This window comes from Vulpes vulpes, chromosome 2, assembly GCF_048418805.1.
Source record: "Vulpes vulpes isolate BD-2025 chromosome 2, VulVul3, whole genome shotgun sequence".
NCBI lineage: Eukaryota > Metazoa > Chordata > Mammalia > Carnivora > Canidae > Vulpes > Vulpes vulpes.
Genome location: NC_132781.1, coordinates 90,238,955 through 90,255,726, shown reverse-complemented (window position 1 = coordinate 90,255,726; position 16,772 = coordinate 90,238,955). Strand labels below are relative to the sequence as shown.

At 40.9% G+C, this 16,772-nt stretch overlaps 1 protein-coding gene across 4 annotated transcripts in view; it reads right to left on the bottom strand.

Moving 5' to 3' along the window:
• Positions 1–16,772, bottom strand: part of NRP1 (neuropilin 1) — a 137,361-nt gene that overhangs the window by 78,516 nt on the left and 42,073 nt on the right. For all 4 annotated transcript variants that reach the window (XM_026000839.2, XM_026000841.2, XM_026000838.2 and 1 more), the window contains exon 3: positions 2,168–2,349. In XM_026000839.2, the coding sequence (XP_025856624.1) occupies positions 2,168–2,349 (182 nt within the window). The remainder of the gene's footprint in view (positions 1–2,167; positions 2,350–16,772) is intronic.

The window sequence follows — 16,772 nt, the reverse complement described above, 5'->3', positions numbered from 1 at the left end:
ATAAGTTTAGAGCCAGGTTTCCACGGGGGTTAAGGGAAATAAACTGACAGAGAACAAGGGCTCTGAAATCTGATGGCATGAACTGTATCTGTAAGCGTTGTAATGGCTCGTGATTACTGAATGCACTCTAATCTTGAACTGGTTCCATGTTTCTCATGTTTTTATTCCTACAGGTCTTCACAACCAGCTTGTGCTAGACATTGTTGTCCATTTACCAGGTGAGGAATCCAAGTCTCAGAACATTCACGAAGGCAGTCAAAGGCAGAATTAACTTCACATTTAGTCTGCTGGCCATTACCCAGTGAATTCTCCTTAGGCAGGTGGATCTCCTTAGCCGAGAGTGGATGTATGGGAGGTGAAGCTGGACAAGGTTGGGGGCACTTGATGTCAAGCCTTGAACTTGACCCAATGGGACATTCAGGCTTAACCCAACAGGTGATGGACACCTTCCAGAGGCATCTCGAGGACAGTGGTTTGATCACCATTTGGGAAGTTGTGTGCAGGATAAGAAAACATAGGGAGAACCCAAATTGGGCCTATTCAGTTAATGGCCATGGATGTGGAAAGGCAACATGACCTTTGGAGACTTGTGGATATAAATTCAAAAGAACTAGAAGTCACATTGGATGTAGGGAGGCAAGAAAAGAAAGAAAAACTGACTTCAAGTTTCAGGGGTGGTGTTAGAGATCAGGATAGGGAAATGACAGTATCTCTGAGGCCATGGAAGTATAGGGAACTGAGTTCACTGGGAAGGACAATGAAGAATTCTTAAGACTTAGTTACAGAGCTCTCGGTTTTTCTCTGTAACCATACTCAGATCTTGGAGAAACACTGCAAATGAAAGGGTACTCCTCAACTCTTTGCTGGCTCCTTTTTTTCTTTTTGATAGTGCCATAGGCAGGTAAGCAAGCAAATGTAGATGTGTGTATATGTGTCATATACATACATGTAATATGTGATTTATATAACAGGTCAAACAGCTTTCAATGCAAGAAAATATGTACATACTGGTGTTGTATGTATACTATTTATGCAATAGGTTTTCCAAGTATGTGCTTATATAAATTTTTGAAGAAAGTTGTCTCCATCTATCCATACTTATTTGGGGTCAGTGCCAGATTTCTTTGAAATTTTAAGAGGTTGTACCAAGGTTTCCAGAAACTCTTAAAACTCCTTTTTTTTTTTTTTTTAAATTCTCAGTTGCTGCTGAGAATTTGTAATTGGGGTAGCCAGATTTTTTGTTTCTATTAAAAAAGGCTTTCTGCTATATTCTAGGACAATACACTCAAATCTTGAACCTCTCGCCCTAGTTTGCCTCCCCACCCCCATTACATTACTGTCAACTTAAAAGAGAAGGCTGAATTTAACACATTAAAGGAGTCTACCAGCCCTTATGAGAAACAGTGACATTGGGATAAAGATACATTGTTTATCAATTGACTGATAGGGGGATTCCATTTCTCAAGGCGGGGAGACTAAGAATTGTCAGATTCTACCCATCTCAATATACCATTGGAACAGATTACTAAGTGATTATATTGGAGGGGGAGAAAGATCTTTATTTCCGAAGGGAATACCATTGAAAGCTTTACTGTTCTGCTTTCTCGAAGAAGTTCTTTCCCCAACTATTCCTCTTCTTAAACAGACGTTAATAAAACACCTCTTCTTCCTTCAATAGCTTTAGAAACTCTAAGGCTAGTGGACTGCTTTGCTTTTCCTGGGAAACACCAGTTTTGAATTTTGTAATAAAATAAAGGGAAAAGGATGGATACGGCTTTAAGGTCAAAGGGACTCACACAGTTTTAATGAAAGAAATCAAACTTCAAGAGCAGATCAGACTTATTTTTGAAGAAGAAAGCCAAGAATCAACACTCTCAAAAGAGTTTTACGGAATAGAATATATGCCTTATAAACACCGGTCAGCCTATTAGAATGATGCAATTTTGAATTCTGAAATACTTAAAAAATTTCAAACGTAACTCCCTCAACACATTGGGTAATTTTCCTTGGTGTAAAGTAGTTTCCAACAGTTCTGTAGTGGGAATATATGAGTTTTTACAAAAAGATAAAAGCATTACGCCTGGTCTTCTTTTTGCTTTAGTCTTTCCTGGAAGCAAACAACGCGAATGAACATTTAGCCACACTTGTCCCACTGGAAGTCACTCACCTCTCTTGAAAATTTCATAACGTATGGAAAACCCAGCGCCATGTGTCTCATAGTCAGAGACAAACTTGATAAAGAGAAATGGCCCTGAAGACACCACAGGAGAAGGGGCGATCTTGCCACAGAATTTTCCCCAAGGGCGTCCATTCTCATTTTCTCCATCAATGACTTCCACGTAGTCATACCTAGCACATAAATACAGAAGAAAACAGCAGGTTAGAGAGAAATGCCCTGCTAATTTTGATAATGTAGAAGGCAGCTATATCCAGCAGAGTCTGTCAGGAAAACAGCGCTATCTGTATGCACCACTGTGTTTCATGGAGGGAGAAAACTTCAGCAAAATGAAATAATTAAAATGGACTACATCATGCCTGTATACATCATCTGGCAACACAGAACTATTAAGAATAATGGTGTACATTATACTTGCAGACAATGTCACTTAAAGTAACCAATTAACAAGAAAAAGAAAAATCTCATGAGCACAACTCTCTATTATTAACTTGTGTTCCTTTGTCTATGGTGGTGGGGTGTCAATACATAATGCTAAGCATTCTCTTCAAACTGTGAAGTTCTTTTATGAATTCAAAATGTCTCCTTGGCTGGAGCTCTCCATGAACAATACTTTGATTTCTGTGAGCGATCCTCTAAACATATGGCCACAGAATAATAAACAGATTCTTTACTATTTAACTCAATTCTACCAAACTCTAGACTTCGTAGAAAAAAGCCTCTCTCAGTATCCACAGTGGTTAAAATACATCATCTTCCCCAAAACTACCCTTGAATTGCAGAACATAATCTCTCTGAAGAAAAAAGTTTATTTGAAAATGGAAAGTTACTTTGTTTACACCCACCAGCCTGAATCTTTAAAGCAACGTAGTTGTTTGAAAAGGAAATGTGACACACTTGAAGTCACCAAAGTGATGTGATTTTTTTTAAAATGAGTCTTAATAATAATACACTGAAGAGATAAATGGTAAAGGAAATCACGATAAAATGTTATTCTAAATATTGCACTGAGTTAACACGTATGTTTCTTTATCCCCAAAAGTTGGGGAGCTGTCTCTAGTAGACTAGCATCCTCCTGGAAAATAGGAAGATTCTTGTTTGTTTGCTGTTATAGATTTCTTAGTGTCTTTCGCTTTCCTCTCTTGTTATTTACCAAGTCACCTAGGAGCCAGCTAATCTGAGCCATCTTCACTTTTCGTCTAGAACTGACGTGAAAGCATTACAACCCGTTCGTTTCAAACCTTCATTTTATTTCTGTGTTTGACTTGGTCCAAAAGTCCTGGGATATATTAATTTCAGGAATGGCTAAAATATGGCAGTAATATAAACTGTATCTTGCAATTTAAAAGAGATCAAAGTGGGGAAAATCTTCACAATGACCAATGTCATCTTTAACAGTTCCTTTTCAAACTGTCCAGGACACATGGCTTATGCTTACATAAAGTCTCACGAGAGAACTGCGAAGATGATATCCTCTAGTTAGAGTGGATGGCTTAAGGCTCTCTAAATTAAAAATGACATTACCTCATCAGTTAAAATTGTATGCCAGCTTTGTGTATATCGAGAATAAAAGGAAGCTGACATTGATAGAACTAAGCATTAACATATGTGAATTATTGTATTAACTGCCTTTCCTTTGCTGCATCTGATGTTTCCAGTAGGAATCACTGGCCTGCTAGCACCACGTCCCTTTGTGATACGGACAGACACAGAGGAATTGTTCCATTCTCAATACTTTGGGAGACGCTTTGCATGTTAAAAGAAGAAGAAGCAGGAGGAGAAGAAAATGTGAAGGAGGAGGAGGAGGAGCAGGAGGAGGTGGAAGAGCAGGAGGAGCAGGAGCAGGAGGAGGAGGCAGAGCAGGAAGAGGAGAAGGAGGAGCAGGAGGAGGATGAACAAGAGGAGGAGTAGGAGCAGGAGTAGGAGTAGGAGTAGGAGGAGAAGGAACAGGAGCAGGAGTAGGAGGAGGAACAGGAAGAGGAGGAGCAGGAGGAGGAGCAGGAGGAGCAGGAGCAGGAGGAGCAGGAGCAGGAGGAGGAGGCAGAGCAGGAAGAGGAGAAGGAGGAGCAGGAGGAGGATGAACAAGAGGAGGAGTAGGAGCAGGAGTAGGAGTGGGAGGAGAAGGAACAGGAGCAGGAGTAGGAGGAGGAGCAGGTGGAGGACGAGGAACAGGAAGAGGAGGAGCAGGAGGAGGAGCAGGAGCAGGCAGAGAAGGAGGAAAACTTTAGGTTAAAAATCCTCGGGAGCCTTCTGCTGTCCAGGGCAGCGGAAGAACAGCACCTCCGCATGCATTCAAGCCCCCATGCTGGCATTTCCATGGAGATTCCTTTTCCCTCCAGTGCTTCATTGACTAGACAGGTCCACATCCTTGGCTCCTCACTTGCTTATGCTTATAGTTGAACCGTGATTTGAACTGTTGGCTGTGTCGGGCCTGGTGATGGTGCAATATAGACTTTTTACTTGCATCTTGGCATGGTCTGAATACTAAGTGGCCACCAGCGAGTGCATGTTGCTTTCCAGGCACCAATAAGAGAGGTAGATGAGGCTTTCCTAGGAACTAAGGGTGCTCTGTGAGGAGCCCTTCCCCAGGTAGGAGAGAGCTTAGCTAATAAAGTGCAGTGAGTCGCAACAGGGAAAGAAGCTGGTATTTTAATAGTAAATACCAGGCTCTCCTCTTGGCAACAGGAAAAGCTATTTTTAAAAGGAGGAGAGGGATTCGAATCTCTTCCCAGCAAGAGATAAGTCATTGCATCGTTAAGTGCCAATTTTAGGAAATTGAATTATTCAGGGATATAATAGTTACGTTTATAAACTGGAATGCTGCTATCATTTTAACACTTCCCTTCAAAGTACCATCCAACAGGGCCCCAAAGAGTGTCACAAATAGCAGTTCATGTAAATATTCAGGAGGGTTTATGTGCACAAGTTGCAAAGGGTAGTACTGCCAAGGAAGTTAAGAAAGCAGCTTGCTTCTCCCTCTGGAGTTGATACCAGTTCCACTCCATAAGTTTCTTGCTGGCAAATGCGGTGCCAGGAATGCAGCCGGTGTGCCAGCCTCCCTCCCCAGAGACTAAATGTGTCACCACAGCAACGCACCCAGCCTGCATTGGCCTGAGGCCCAGGATACTGAGTTTGCAAATTTCGCTCCCAGCCTGCCGCACATTGCTCTGTTACTGCTCCAGTGTGGCAAACACTGCATTTCTTGGAATGTCAGCATCCCCAGTCGAGACAGTGAGACCTCCACAGGTGAAAACAGGGGCACTTGCGTGACTCTCATTCTGAACAGGTTACAGCTGCTGGAGGAGAACTGGGAGTTGTGTCTCAGGAATCGGATGCACAGAAGCTAGAGAAGGGGATGGCAGTTTGTCTGCCCGTGCGGAGCCCTGCTCCAGAAAGGGACTGCTCCGGGTGACAAGGGGGCCCAGGTTGAGTCCGAAATGCTCCAGCCTTCTGTGCAGGGGTGGGGGCCAGAGCAGACGTGGGTCCCGCCAGGAACGCCCTTCCTCCGACCTCAGCTGCTCACATATCATCACAGGAATGTAAACGTCATGTGGACTTTGTAACTATCCCAGAGGACAACCCCCCCCCCCCCGCACCCCTCCACCTTCAGGCATCCTGCCATTTCTTTTCTTAAATTTCCTACCTTACTGCTTTCCCGTTCTGTGCTTGGAATGGTAAAGCAGCCTATATCTACTGGGAGCTAACTCTTCTACGATGAAGGGACACTTTGCCATGGTCCCCATTTTAGGGTCCAGGACACTGGTGGCTCTTCTCGGGAGCGTCCCCCGCTTGGGAGTGCAAGCTCCTTAAGCTAAAGGGCTTTCCGCCTCCTGACGCCCCTGCTCTCGCCCTACCTGGGCCTCTGAGGGTGGTGAAAACATTCTGAATCCTAATACTAATCACGGGTTAGGTTTCCCATAAGAGTGATAAAAGAATAAAGATCTCCTTCTAAGAATTCTTGAAAGGATTACCCAGAGCTTATTTTTTTTTCTTTTGGAAAGTTTGAATTACAGTTTTAGGAAAATAGCCAAGTAGGGGGAGAAGTGATGGGAAAATGAGAAATGTACTGTCAGTAAAGAGCGGTTTCAGAGGCTTTATAGGTGAGCGGCGCTGAATAGACGAATAGCACACTTTACTCAAGTCGGGTTTTTTCTTGCATGTACAAATGACCCCTGACTCCCCACTGGTGGAGCCTGATGCTGGAAAGAAAGCTAATCCTCTGCAGGGTGTTATCTGCACAGGGGAGCTACTGTACCAACCCCTCGCAGCTTCTGGACATCCTCGCAGGATAAGGAAAAGGGGTTATAGATGGTGGCGTCTTTGTAATCTCCTTCCAAGAGGATCTATCCCCACGTACATATGTACATTAATAATGGACAAATTTGATACCTGACATTAGAAACCAGAGTGAGAAATGATGTTAGCTAACATAATTTTCACGTGCAACAATGTGTTTCTTTGGATCTTTGGTTTATTTTGCACAAGGCATTAATTGTTATCCTTACTGAACAACCTGTAAACGATTACCATGCTGCTGTCCAAGAATTACCTTATGTATTCCCCAGAAGAGGATAGACTTTACTCTCATAGCATTAGACAGAGGATTTGGAAATAAAAAATATATAGTGATGGAGCTAGGAGGAGCCAATTGGCTTATGCATCTGTGTTTCTGAGTGATTTTACATGAGATTCACCCCTAAGTTCTGGCTTGCTTGCAATGTCCTAATCAAGATATATGAAGAGGATTCTAAAGTTCATAGCCTCTTATTTAATAAAAGCAATTTTTAGAAATCCATTCAAAGGAAATAATCTGGAATAATGTCAAATATTTATGCAAAACTATTGTCTGAAGCTTTATTTAGAATAATGAGGGTAGATGGGGATAAGAATGGACATAAGGCAGACAGGAAGGAAACAAGAAGGAATTTATATACAATCATTTCATGGAATATTATTCAGCCATTAAAAAGCCTATTTGAGGGATGCCTGGGTGGCTCAGCAGTTGAGCATCTATCATTGGCTCAGGGTGTGATCCCGGGTCCCGGGATCGAGTCCCACCTTGGGCTCCCTGCAAGGAGCCTGCTTCTCCCTCTGCCTGTGTCTCTGCCTTTCTCTCTGTCTTTCATGAATAAATAAGTAAAATCTTTTAAAAAATAAAATAAAATAAAAAATAAAAGGCCTATTTGATAAAATATTTTTTTATAACATAGGAAAAAGTGTTAATATCATAAGTGAAAAATCACTTAAAAAACCCTATCTACAGTTCATTCTCACACATAGAAAAAAAACCAGAAGAAAGTATGCCCAGACATGAATAAGTGATTACCTCTGGGTAGTGAGATGATGTTCCTTAGTTATTTCTGTATTTTTTAAAAGTTTTACAATGGATAAGTGTTCCTTTATTTATTTATTTCTTATTTTTAAAAGATTTTATTTAAAGTCTCTGTGTCTGTAAGAGACACAGAGAGAGAGAGGCAGAGACAAAGACAAAGGGAAAAGCACAGGGAGCCTGATGCAGGACTCGATCCCAGGACCCGGGGATCATGATCTGAGCCAAAGGCAGATGCCCAACCATGAGCCACCCAGGCATCCTTGTTTATTTATTTGTTTGTTTGTTTATTTATTTATTTTTATTACTTAAGTGTGGAGCCCAATGAGGGACTTAAACTCACAACCCCAAAATCCAGGCCTGAGCTGAGATGAAGAATCAGACGCTTAACCGACCAAGCCACCCAGGCATCCCAGGTAAGGGTTACTTTGCGATCAAATAGAAGTCATTTTGAAATGCATTATGCACCTATATATAAGGTAGCAAATCAATACCTTATTGCCTAGCTAACAATTTTTTTTAACTTCTTGGTCAGAAGACACTATTTTTTTAATGATGTTTTATTTGGAAGTAAATCAAAGGCTTTGTATTTATTTATTTTAAAAAACTGAATCAATGAAATTCTCTGTTATTTATTTATTCATTAGTACTAGAAAGTTAAAATGAATCAGATTTGATCTAATATTGTCTGAAATGCTGATCTAATATTGCCATTTGTACAGTAATTTCTATGTTATAAAGTGCTATCAGATGTATCATCTCCCATAGTCTGTACGGTGATCCCAGGAAGGCGCTTATCAGGTGGTGCCAGCCCAGAGGGAGCACAGCATTGGGGGAGACATATAGATGAAATGATTTGTATCCTTTCGACATTGCCTACCTTTAGGCAAATTTGTTTCTAATTTCTGCTCTTGTTACTCCCTTTTGTACATATTTTTTGGGAAGTGGCGAATGGGTATGACCTTATTAGAATTATTCATTCACAACTCACTATTCATTTTATAACTGGCCATTGTTGCTAGAAACATGCTCCATCAACTAATATTTCATTGACTTTTCTTACCAGTGTGCTAGAGCTATGTACGTGGACATCTTGGTGTATGCAGAGGGCTATGTGCATGTGTATGTGTATGTGAGAGGCCGACAAAGATAGAGACAGAGAGAGCCCTTGGCCTCCAAGAAGTCCCTTGAGTTGAAAGTTCCAATGGAATTGATGGTGGCCATGGAATGGGCCTCCTTTCAGCACTATTCTGGTCCTACTCGTGGTCCTCCTGCTTGGCTGGATGCTCAGGGGCTGCCTGACAAGAAGCCCAGCCCAGCCTGGGCAGTGATGGAGTAGACACGAAGTGGGAGGGGGGGGGGGGCTCTGGAGTGGTGCAGAAGATCAGCTGGAGTTTGGGTTTCTCCCTGGGTCCAGCACCCTGGGCCTGAGCACAGATGGCTCCAGCGAAGACGGGGCAGGGGCAGAGCCTGGGTAGTAATGCAGGTCTATCCTCACTAGTTCCCCAAGACGGCAAAGCAAGAAGGGTAGCCCCTTTGACTGCACCAGGACTCCAGCTGGCCTTGGTCACTCCCCCTCCTGGAGGAGGTGGCAACACCCCAAACCCGGAGCAGGTTGAGGGCCTGGCTGGAGAGCCCGCCACATTTTCAGAGGAACAGAGAGGCCGGGCTGCGACCTGGCCAATTCTACAAGGTGCCAATTTCTAGGAAAGCCATTCTGAATCTGACAAAGTTTTAAAATTTGTACTAGAGAAGGAATACTGCTTTTTTATTTCGTCATATTCCCATTTAATGTTTATTTGTAAGTTTAGAAAGTATTTTTCCCTTATTAAAATGATGATAGACATCTTTTCCCAAATCTATATTTTTTCATATATATATATATGTGTGTGTGTGTGTGTATCTTTTTCTCCTGTACACTACTGTGTATTGTAAGCAGGATTGTAGGACATTAGTCTTTGACCTGAGCTCATTTGCACTTGTCCTGACACTGTGTCAAGTTCAGTCTCCCTTACTTTTCTTTCAGCAATCCTTTTGATACATATCAAGTCTAGTTATCCTTTTGCTACACTCCTAACTTCTAGTCCCTAGCCTTACTATAGCTCTGCTTGCTATGTGTTTATGCCTATCCGCACTAAGTAATACGCTCTTGGCACTGCCAGGGCATGAAGTGGTGCTTTTTCAGTTGGGGTAGCTACCTGCTACGCATTCACTTGTAGGAGAGTAACCTTTTACCAGCATTTCCATTTCCCCACCCTGGAGTCCCTCAGTACTGAGCACAAATTCCAGAGTTCAGGGAGGACGGTGCTAGGAAGTACTTGGTGCTAAAGAGAATGGGCAGCTTTGCTCAGTGGCTGCTGGGTATACTGAAACCAAACCATCTCTCCTGTAACCAATTCCACTGACTGTAAATGGGATGCCAACCCCCTCACCTCTCTTGGAACAAAAAACTGTTGCAAACACTTTTGTCTTTTGTCATGTCATTGTCATCCTCAGAGGCCCATGTGCTATTAATCTTGCTCTTGTCCACAGGCTTCTAGATAATTCTCCTCCAGGAAATCCCAACACAATACTGTCTTCCTAGCATCTTTTCCAGAAGGTGGCTCTGCTGATTCAGTATAGTAAAAGTTTCTCTATGGGAGTAGTCGATAACTTGTTCTCAATATCAGAGTATAGTAAAACTCATAAAGCTAATCTCACACATTAAAATTTTCATCTTTAAGCTTTTGTGATGCCTCAGGGTCATAATAATGAATATCCATAATGTTATTGCAGCTATAGAAAACTGATGATTAATAGGCTAGATAGTAACGTAATAATATACACTAGAGTTAACAGTCCCAGGAAATGAGGCATTACGAAAGTGAAGAAAGAAAATGTTAAAGAAAAAAGTTTTACTGGAGTAAAATTAAAAGAGATATTAAATGGCTCTCCCTGGAGCGGTGCAAAGGGATGACAATTGATCCCTGAGGGCCACCATCAGTCATGGCCGGCCAAGACCAGTGCAGGAGAGAAACTGAGGTAATATATGTCCAGCAGATAATAGTTTCCTACTGCTGCATAACAAATCACCATGAAAGGAGGAGCTGAAAATGACACACATTTATTAGGTCACAGTTCCATTGTGCAGAAGTCTAGCAAGGGATGGCTGGGGTTCTCAGTTCAGGGTACCCCAAGACCAAACTCATGCTGTTGGCAGGTTGCATTCTTATCTTGAGCTTGGTGTCCTTGTCAATGCTCACACCATTAGGGCAGTATTCAGTTTCTTGTGCTTGTAGGTCTGTAGTCCCCACTTTCTTGCTGGCTGTCAGCTCCTCTCAGATCCTACGGGCCACCTACATTTGTCATCATGTGGCCCTCTCCAGCTTCAAAGCCAACAGCAGAAAATCTGTCTCCCCATGAGTTCTTCTCATGCCTCATGCTCTTCAGCAAAAGCTCAATCCCTCTTAAGGGTTCACCTGATTGGGTCCGGCTCACCCAAAATAGTTTCCCTTTCTTGAGGTCAGCTGGGTTGATAACTTATTTAAATCTGCAAAATCCCTTTGTAGCAGCACATGTATTAATGGTTGACTGAATAACTGGGAGGAAGTGTGTCATCCCCAGGGGCTGAAGGTCCTGGGGGCCCTGCTTTGAATTCTGCCTGCCACACAGACCAACCTCTGGTGAGACACCTGGAGCTTGGGAGCTGTAGTAGAAACCAAAGCCAAGAGGGATCATCCACTTGCATCACCTGATAGAGCAGGGACCAGCAGAGCCAGCCTAGGACTAAAGGTAGGAAGAGGAAGCTGAAGTGATGGTGGAAGTGGTTTTAATGTTCTCCTGTCATGTTGGCTGTTGGTTTGGGAGCCTTGAGCCCACAAGCATTGCTTACAGTGTAAAGGAAAGCAAGGTTCTGGAAGAAGCCAGACTCCTGATTGAAGCAAAAACAGAGCTTCCAAGATTGCCCAACACATATGTCAGGAAACTGAAAGTGATAATAGCTTAATTTAAACATAAATATATAAATAAATTCAAGACATGCGGTGTAAAATAATGGTTAAAATATATAATTTTAATAGAAATGTTTAGAGTTTAAATTTCTCATTTCTGAGGAATCTCACTTCGTAATTAAGATTTATTGGCATGGAAGATAAAAAAAAGTCCTTCACATGGGAAAATATTTCCATGATTTAACTCAGATTATGAAATCCAATGATGTATTTTAAATGGAAGAGAAGGAACGCCTCCCTTAAAACAACTAGGCTCCAGGAGTGATGGAGTCTTCCAGTGTCAAACTTGCAAAGTTCAGTATTTATAGAAAAATTCACATGCCTTTAATTACAATAAATTCAGTTCCCAAGTAAAACTGTGCCATCTGGAAGATATTAACATCATTTACAACTTGTTCGCCTCCCTATTTCATAGAAAATTTTTACTTCTTGCCAACTTTCCAGTGTTCTCAGGGAAAAAAAAAAAGGAATTACTTGTATGGATTGTCTCAAGATGGGTTTATATAGCAAGTCAAGCCATCAGGAAGTGACAGAGGGGTTTTTTTGGACACATTTACTTCCTTCTTATGTATTTTAAATCTTTATATCTTTAAGTTTTTTTTCTATAAAGGATATTCTCTATGTTCCTCTCCTCTCAGCCATCCAAAGGCTTTATGTTTTTTTTTTAAGTGAACTGAGCCTTTTAACATGGTCTAGTGGAGAGAGCTGGGGCAGGAAGGATGGGTTCTGGTCTAGGCTCTGAACCTCAGCATCCACTCCTACACCTCTGATAGATCAAGAATTGTCACTGTATTTGACCTCTCACAAAGGGTCAAAGGGGCCAGGGAAGCAAGGAAGTGCCCCCTGCCCAGCCAAAGTGGCATGACTGTGACCCAAGTCCTCCCATTCTGCCCCTGACTAGCTGAGTGCCTTGGGCAAGTCACTAACCAAACTCTGTGAGCCTCAGCTGCTCACCTGTACAATGGACAGCCTGATCATCATCCTACAGGATATTAGGGAGGGTTAGATGAAATCATGTATCTAATGGCTTTTGCAGGGCTTGGTGTCTCTTCTCGAGGGGGGTTGGAATGCAGGAGAAGGAAGGGGACTAATGCATAGGAAGTAAAGGGAACACAGTTTTGTTTTCCAAATGGTACATACTACCCAGTTCAAAACAGACTGCAGTAGAGGTAGCACAGGACATGTGGCTACTGTCAGCCCCCGGGGGGAATGATCAGTCAGATGGCTAACTCTCAGAACATGACCATAATATGTTACTCGGAAAAGTACTATTTGGGATGACAGTAGGTCCTGCCCCAGTACTACCACCAAAAATCAGTCAATTAAAGCCATTGTCAATAACAGGACTAAAGAAATCAATGTGTATATATATATATATATATATATATATATAACCAAGATATATGTATTTCTTAAATCACTAAATCTGTTAAGTGTTTGCACTGATGTACTCAACTGATTTAATGATCTGCAGTTGGATTAGTGCTATTAGCATGCAGTACTGAATTTGCTCAAAAAAACCCCTTAATTGGTGTGGTAGAAGCACCCAAGGTGCAACGGCTGGTTCTAGAAAGTCAGTGACTCTGGCTCATAGTGTCACAAAACCATAATCCTCAAGTTTCCTTTTTTATTCTTTGGAAAAATAAATAAAGCAATAATTCTGTTTTAGATGATAGGATCTAATGTGCTAATTTTAAGAATTTTTAAAATATCCTCCTTATTAATTCATAATTATTCAGTGGAGACCTAGGTCATTTGCAAAACAGAGCTGCAGGGACTAAAGTTGGCAAATATTCATTTTTTAAAGGTTTTTTTTTTTGGCAGTAATTATAGTAGAACTTTTTTGGTGTCAGGTAGGTAAGATTATTCACTCTGGAATGCAGAAGTGTCTTACCTTGAAATGACTACCCATCTTTTCTGAAAAAGTGAAAAAAAGAAAAAAGGCTGAAGAAAAATGGTTCTAGTGACACAGATTAGATTTCTTTTCCTTTTAGTGACACGAGTAGTGAAAGTAACTCTGAATTAAAATTTAAGTGGGTAGGGGGCACTGACCCAAAGTTGGAATGCTGCTATGCTGTTCCGTAGGCTATAAAGTTTACTTAGGGTACAAACCACTAAGCTACCCATAACCAAGAAACACGAATCTTTTAGGTATAGGCCTAATGTATTTATGATACTAGAATTAAATGCACATGAGAAAAATAGATCATGTCATAGGGAGAGTTGCCTTTCCTTAATCCTTAATGTTTATCGAAAGCAGCATACTGTTTGCAGTAAGTCATCTTTAGAATCCAATGCATTCATGCTTATAGAATTTTTTTTCATTATTTAATATTCTGTTAACTCAAAAAGCAGGTGTATCAGTGACACACGACTGGGCGACTACTAGTTTTACTACCTACCACATATTCTGAAACTCCAAGTCAATTTGTAATACAGAGAAAAATGTATGCAAAGAGAAGTATATCTATTGACATAAAATACTTCAAATGTCAACCAGGGCTTTTTTTTTCTATATTACATCATGCAAATGAGTTAACAACCAAAAAAATTCAGTAACTAATTGGTTACTGGCCTAAACATTAGTTTATATATTTTCTTTTTCTCTTTCTTTCTTTCTTTCTTTCTTTCTTTCTTTCTTTCTTTCTTTCTTTTTTTTCTTCTTCTTCTTCTTCTTCTTCTTCTTCTTCTTCTTCTTCTTTTTTCTTTCTTTCTTTCTTTCTTTCTATCATTGACTTGTACTACAGACTCAATAATTAATTGGTATGAGAATAAGACTTGAACTCTCTCTGTGTTAGGAGGGAGCTCATGAAGGGAAGAAAGGATTTTAATGACCTAGTAGGCCTCATGATTTATACAGACCTTAAGGAGTAATTGTGTGTTTAGAAGAAAAGAAAGCAGTGGCCATAAACATTGCCAGTAGCTAAGAGCAGGAGCACCACATAAGTTTAACCATATGAGTACACGGGGTCAGCTTGCCGAAATGGCTCTGCGGTTGGAGCATGGGTTTGACTCAGCGGGGAGTTCAGACAACCTCCAACCTACCATCTAAAGTACTCCCCGACCCCAAGGTATCTTTATGGCAAGCTGAACAGAAAGGAAAAGGGAATATGGTCAGGTTCGCTAAAATAAAAGGGAGTATAAAGGGAGCATTTCCAAATACCCTTTTTCTCTTTAGCACAATATAAGCCAGAGAAAATTTCCTCTTGATAATACTAAAGACTCAGCTGTAAAAACAAGACAAGGAGGCAAAGGAGAGAGAAGGCTGTGCTTTACCTTCCTTGCTCTGACTAGTTATTCCATAAGGAAAAGTGTTTTGTTTGTGTGTGTGTGTGTTACAAACCAGAATACATAACATTTCACTATATATAAACAACCTTCTCTCTGTGTGTGTGTCTCATGAATGAATAAATAAAATCTTTAAAAAAAAGTCTCAAACAGCCTAATTGATTTAAAATGAATTTCTTCTTTGCCCTTTCTCTACAAATAAAAGCTTACTAAGAGAATTAGTGGTACAAAGTCACAGGGAGAGATAGCAAGGTGGTTTTTCAGCATTTGAGTTCTTGAATTATTTGGGGACAAGTCAGTGCTTGCTTACAAATGTACAAGAAAACAGGCCCTTTGAGAATCCTTCCAGGGAAAACTTATTTAAAACGTTGTAGGTTCTTGAAATTGTCAAATTACAATAAAAATACCCCTTATTTCAGATACTTCATTAACTGATTGTTTTTTTTCTCTAGTGATGGCAAATTACATTGATAATATTATTATTGTTTTCATCACTTTCCAGTCTGCTGTGTTTGCTTTATTTGTTTTTTTAGAAAGAGAAAGAGTGCACACACACACACACACACAAGCAGAGGGTGGGGGGGGGGGGAAGGGAGAGAGAGAATCAATCTCAAGCAGACTCCACACCCAATGCAGACCCTGTCTCAAGGCTCAATCTCACAACCCTCAGGATCATGACTAAGCCAAAATAGAGACTTGGACTCTTAACCTATTGAGTCACGCAGGCACTCCTCCACCTGTTTTTTTTTTTTTTTTTTTTTAGTAGGAAGCAGAAATAGTAGAGAATTGATCCTAAAATGTGTTCCCCAGAATACTTGTTTTATTAAATGCTTCAAGGAAAAGAAATTTTTTTTCCCAAATCACTTGGGAATGTTGCATGTCATAATGTTCCTTTCGCGAATATTCACAATTTACAATTCAGTATATTAAAGGCTCTGAGAAGTCCCACAGGTATGAAACCTTGATTTAACTTGGTTTAACCCAATGTATGCCAATCTCATTGATTGTAAGAGTCTTTTATTACATAATACCTGTGGAACTAGTGTTCACCAGAAAGTATTTTCAATGTCTTATTTTGGAAAGTCACTGACTTTGAATAAGCCATAGGTCACCAGTAATAAAACATTCAGGAAGGGAATCAATTTTGCAAGTGATGACATAAATTTGAGAAGACAGAGATAAATCTGGCAACCTAATTCCTTCTTCTTTTCTGCCTTAGATGTTCAGAATTTAGTTTTAATCAGTGTTTGGAGAACCGTTTTAGCAACTGTTTCTAGCTAAACAAATACAATGCTGATACCGAAGACTGCCTATACTTGGTAAAATAGACTGGAGTGCCTGACAGATGCACTTGGCATGGATGACTCTGCAGTTGGCTTCTCTGAGAGCAGGAATTGGAAATGTCCTGGCTTTTACACGTAGTTAGTGTTAAGGTGACCACCATGAAGAACAAGCAAACTTTTACAGTGGGGAGGCACAGTAGACCAATGTTGCATTCTACAGAGGATGGAGCTGAAGCTCAGAACACTTAAGGAGACTGGAAGAATATTTCGAATCCAGTTAGTGGAAGAACCAGTACATTCTACTGAATTTTGATGAAAAACAACCACTACATCTCATTTGTGAGGAGACGATGAAAAAGGATCTATATGCTCACCAGGGTGAAATTCTGATTTGAGATTCCTACTAGGCGAAAGCTTAACCTTGCTCCGAAACCCACAGGAAGGGGCAGCACAGAATCCAGACATGGAACTCATTCCGTCCTTGGCGCCTGAATGATTGCTGTGTGTTCATTACTTTGCCTTGGCTCCATTCCCTCAATAAATGTTTCTTCAGTATCCAGTGTAGCTTCTGTCCATTATCCTAAGATGACATTTAATTACTCCTCCACAAGAGAGCCCTTCAGGTATCTGCGGATAAGCATCATGACCCTAAAGTTTTTAGCTTTTGTGGTATTGTACGAAGAGAAAAAAAATGTAAGAACGCACAT